The sequence below is a fragment of the Sinocyclocheilus rhinocerous genome, unplaced genomic scaffold (assembly GCF_001515625.1).
Source record: "Sinocyclocheilus rhinocerous isolate Xijiao unplaced genomic scaffold, SAMN03320098_v1.1 scaffold1581, whole genome shotgun sequence".
Classification (NCBI taxonomy): Eukaryota; Metazoa; Chordata; class Actinopteri; order Cypriniformes; family Cyprinidae; genus Sinocyclocheilus; species Sinocyclocheilus rhinocerous.
In genome coordinates, this window is record NW_015635516.1 from 210407 (window position 1) to 215628 (window position 5222).

General features: G+C 35.5%; 1 protein-coding gene across 1 annotated transcript in view; it reads right to left on the reverse strand.

Moving 5' to 3' along the window:
- atp6v1h (ATPase H+ transporting V1 subunit H) overlaps positions 1-5222 on the reverse strand; it is a 42031-nt gene that overhangs the window by 29071 nt on the left and 7738 nt on the right. The window contains exon 6 of the mRNA XM_016561262.1: positions 1779-1793. Within this exon, the coding sequence (XP_016416748.1) occupies positions 1779-1793 (15 nt within the window). The remainder of the gene's footprint in view (positions 1-1778; positions 1794-5222) is intronic.

A 5222-nucleotide genomic window follows, 5' to 3' on the forward strand; every position in this document is an offset into this window, starting at 1 on the left:
ACCTGATTGGCTTACAAGTTGGACATTACTATGGCTTTCAAGAAAATTTACTCTACACAAATCTAATAATTGGGTGATATTTTATTGTAAAACAAAGTATATAAATTATAGAAATATTCATTACTTCATCAAGCCTTTGATATTTCCAGATTTTATATTCAACCCATTAAAAAAAATAAACTACAAATAGCGTTCAATCAAATATTTCTTAATTTATTTGATGTTAGTTTCTTTGCTTTACATTTGCCAAAAAAAAAACTTTCCGTTTCAAATATAAATTAGACTTTGAATCTTACATTTTCAATGTGGACTCAGCAATATAACAAACATTACTTTAACTGCTATTGATAGTAACTAAAGTAAAAAAACGCACACAAATAACCTTCTTCAATATGAAGGCTACCTATTTAAACCCCCAAAAACCTAAAGGCAAAATTTTTTTTTAAAGGAACATAGCGCACGGCCAGTGCTTTGGCACATCACAAATTATTTTATGTCTGAGCTTGCCTTTCACACTCCAGTGAAAGGAGGAGGATTGAAAACAAGAAGAAAGCGATGGCATCTTTTGAAGTTTCATTGTATAGAAAAATTTACATCATAAAGCACAGAGGCAACACTGATCCAGATACAGTAGGTTATGTTCTGTGACTGACACAAGAAGCAGATGTGTTTTAGATATGGTGAAGAGCTTTTCAAGAAACAAAAGCCTGCTGAGAAATGGAGTTTCTGTGCAGCATGAGCTATTTTTTAATAGTTTATATATATTTTTTATCTTCAAATCTCATGTAAAAATCTTAAAATAAAAACTGTAACATCATTTACTCACACCAATGTTGTTCCAAACCTACAGTGGTGGCCAGGGGCGATTCTAGGATTTTCATTTTAGGGGGGCTCAGCCCCTTTTTATATTAATTGTAATAATCCAGTGAGATTTTATTTTTGTTTGCACAAGGAGTCTGACAACAGCCAGTGCTCCACACAGAGATCTGATCTCCTCATCATCCAGTCTGTCTGGAATGACATGAAGAAACTGAACAAACTGAGACAGACTAAATCCAGAAGACAGAAACTGAACAAACTGAGACAGACTAAATCCAGAAGAACTGTTGCAGGGTCTCTAAGATGCTTCAAGAAACCTATACCTGCAAAGCTACAGTACTGTTAAAAGTTTTAGGCACTTGTGTAAAAATGCTGTAAAATGAGGATGCTGTCAAAAATAATGTCATTAATAGATTTTCTTTATCGATTAACTCGACATTATTAATTAAATCAACATTTGGTGTGACCATCTTTTGCATTTAAAGCATCTTTTGCCCTAGGTGCACTTGCGCATAGTTTGCGCAACAAAAATCTCACTGGATTATTACAATTAATGACAAAATGAATGTTTCGAAATGTAAACTGATATTTCCTACTGACACACTACAGCAAAAGATAGAAATAACTGACTTAAAAACATTTTTTAGCTGGTGAAAATACTAGTGCTCTAATCATTTTGGCCACCACTGTATATAAATGTCTTCTTTTCTTAGCAGAAAAAAAATAGATAGTAAGCAAAACAGCATCAGCAGTTTCCATTCACTTTCATTGTATGAAACAGATGCAATGAAACTAGGGATGCACCGATACCACTTTTTCCAGTACTCGACCAATACCGATACTTTTATTTTTGGTACTTGCCGATACCGGTATTTTTATTGCATTTGTACATTTTTTAAATATTGGGTACAGAAACCAAAAGGGTATGTATAATGTTAGTTGGTTAACTTCATTTTGGCTATGATCCGTGCAGCCTGAGGGAAAGAAGAGAAATGTCGCGTCAGTGCTTGAAAAATGCATTTCTGTTATACGTGGCTTTCATACAGATGCTTGAAAATGGGAATATATAAAATGCCTTGACGGGGCTGTGGTCTGGTGCGCCTTGTTTGGGCTCAATAAGCTGGAATAGAGTTTGTATAGAGCTCATAGCATTTCCCAGTCCTGTTCTCAGTCTCTCTCTACATCATTTCCTGTCCTCTCTCTGTTTTCCTCTGAATAAAAGTGGCAAGAGGCCAAAGGACAATTAACAGCCTTAATCGCGATAAGTAATGGCAACTGTTGCTCTGCATCCATCTGAAACATTCAACCTAAAATTAAACATCCTAAATTAACATTTCAGCCAAATGAATATGTAACCACTGCAGAATATGTTTGAATTATTGGTCAGATTAAGTGATTGACTGAGAGCTCTATCACTCCCAACAACTGTGTGTGCGCTATGGTAATGAATGCATTGAGAGCTATTCTGATGTTTCCAGAAGACATGACATTTACTCTGCTTGCCATGCAAAAGAGGAACTTCAGAGTGTTTAATTGTGTTTAACTTCAGAGTGTTTAAAGAGCTGAGGTGAGGATGGCAAGGGGAATCAATACCATCATCATGCAGTTCAGCACCCTGCGACCGCTGTCTGCCTGAAGGGTAATTAAACTGTGACGACTGACTTCACGCTGTTCTGTGTGTGAAGCGTGTATCCCTAAAATGAGAGTATCCTGGGAAAACATTTTGCTTTTGAGCGAATGTTCGAAACTAAGCATGGAAATCTCTTTGATGAATTATTGATAGACCCCATACTAACTATAGGCTCTCAAACCAAAGGTTTAGAACTAGCCACGAATGTAAGCTCAATAATCTAGCGCTGTTGAATAAAACAAGTCACAGTTGAAAAAATAATAATAATAACCGTAATTTATTGCTTTTAAGAACAAAACACAATGCTATTTTATAGTAAGCAGAATACTGTATGGAAGAATGTGGACAACTCTGGAAACTTGCTATATTTCTGTTTAGGAACTGACATCATTCCCAAGTAATTATAGAGAGATGGGAGGATAAGCTAACTTTGTTCAGTAACATTTTTCTTCCAAGAGAAACGGATTGTGAGATATTGGTCCATATTTCACGGTGACTTTGTTACGTAAATGTAGCTGAACCATCAGTAAACACCACCTGCACACTCCTGAAATTTAATTGCAAAATTTAAGCTCTTATGCGTGTAGTTGAAATTACTTTTATTTTAGAGAAGAAAATAGGAGCTTCTCCTCTCAAATGAGCTTCTTAAAATACATTAAATTAATTTCACTGCTATAACAAATAATTTAAGGAATATTGTAATTATTTTTAGCTCATAATTGTAATAAAGCACTTTCTGCCTAGTATGGCTGTTATAAGTTTAGTATGAAAATATGTAATATTATATTATTACAATTTAAAACAACTGTTTTAAATTGTAATAATATAATATTATTACAATTTAAAACAACTGTTTCCTATTTAACCCTCTGGGGTCGAAGCCCACACTGGTGTGGTCTGTCTCGTATTTTCTTTATGACCGCGAAAATAACTAAAAATACTCTGTCAGTTTTGATCGTACAGATAAGAATAAGGCATCATTTGAAACTGCAAAGGGTCTACTTTTATTTGTGTATAGTCATAATAACAACAAAACAATGTGGTTTTGTAAAATAAAGAAAATAAACAGGGTGCGTTCTCTGCCGTCTCGGTCTCTGTCACCTCTCTTCACAGACACGTAAATAAAACAACCTGAATCTCAGTGAATACTTGCCTCAAAGACATAATATATATATATATATATACTGTATATAGAAAGCTTGAAATGTCTACTTTTAAATTAAGTAAGTCATGTCCAAAACAAATATTCTCTGTTAAAGTAATCTGTATGAAACCAACGTGTGCTAGTTTTTCCCGTCTCAACTCATTATCTCTAATGCGTTCACACCCACAAGCCGATCGCGGTTTTCAGATTCTAAACATCCACGTGAGACACACGCGCATGTAAACTCCCACATCATTCGTAAACAAATGTGAAGAGCTCATCCCAGCTACTTTTTGTTTCTGGAAGAAGACGCGCTTATGGTGTGTTCACACCAGACGCGAATGTAATTATTCGCGCAAGTAGCTTACATACAAAGTCAACGCAAAGACGCGAATAGAGGCGAATTTCTTGAATGACGCGAAATGCGCGACGCGTTTGCCGCGAACGCACGATATTCGCCTCAATCGCGTCTTCCGCGCAAGTTCAAAAATTTCAACTCGAACGGAAAATTCGCATGATGCGTTCTCGCGCAATATATATATAGATACACAAACACATACACATACATATACATACACACACACATACATATATATATTATACACACACACATACACACGCACATATACACACGCACACAAAGAAAAACAAGTAGATAGAATAGAAAAAATAGAAAGCTAGTGTTTGTTTGTTTTTTGTTGTTGTTTTTTAAAATAAAAAATATAGATAAATATAGATAAAGTAGAATTAAAATAGAATAGAAAGTGCTAGAGTTAGAGGGTCAAATAAAAGTGGAACAGATGTTTTTAGTCGTTTCTTGAAGATGGTTAAGGACTCAGCTGCTCGGATTGATTTGGGCAGGTCATTCCACCAGGAGGGAACAGTTAATGAAAAAGTCAGTGAAAGTGATTTTGTGCCTCTTTGAGATGGCACAATAATACGCCGTTCACTTGCAGAACGCAAGCTTCTAGAGGGCACATAACTCTGAAGTAATGAATTTAGGTAAATGGGAGCAGAGCCAGTGGTGGTTTTGTAGGAAAACATTAATACCTTGAATTTAATGCGAGCATCTAATGGTAGCCAGTGCAAATTGATGAACAGAGGTGACTATATATAATATATAGATTCAATGTTAGACATGTTAATGACATTTTTATTCGCGCGAGTGACACAAAAAACATCCCGCGAGTATTCTAGAGCGAGTGACGCGATGCGCATATTCGCTTAACGTCTGGTGTGAACACACCATTAGATGAATTTACCTCCGAAGAAGAACACAACGCGATGCGTCAAGCAGCTGGATCCAGTGGAGGATATCACTCTGATGAGTAGCCTAAGATTACTTGCATCTGTAGTTATTGTGTTATTCTGACATAACTTGTACACATTTTACTAGTTAAGACTTTTCCCAAAATATAATTCCTGACTACATGTATGAAATCAAGTGAAACATTTTGAAATATGCCATTTCATTGTCTAAATGTCTCACAACGCCAGGATGTTTGTTTAATGTTTTATAACATATAAAACCACAAGATATAAAAGTAGTGTCAGTGTTAACATTATGAATGAATCTTTGGCACAAAGGTGTGTTACTGTTCAAGTCTCAGTGTTCAGATCAGTATGTTC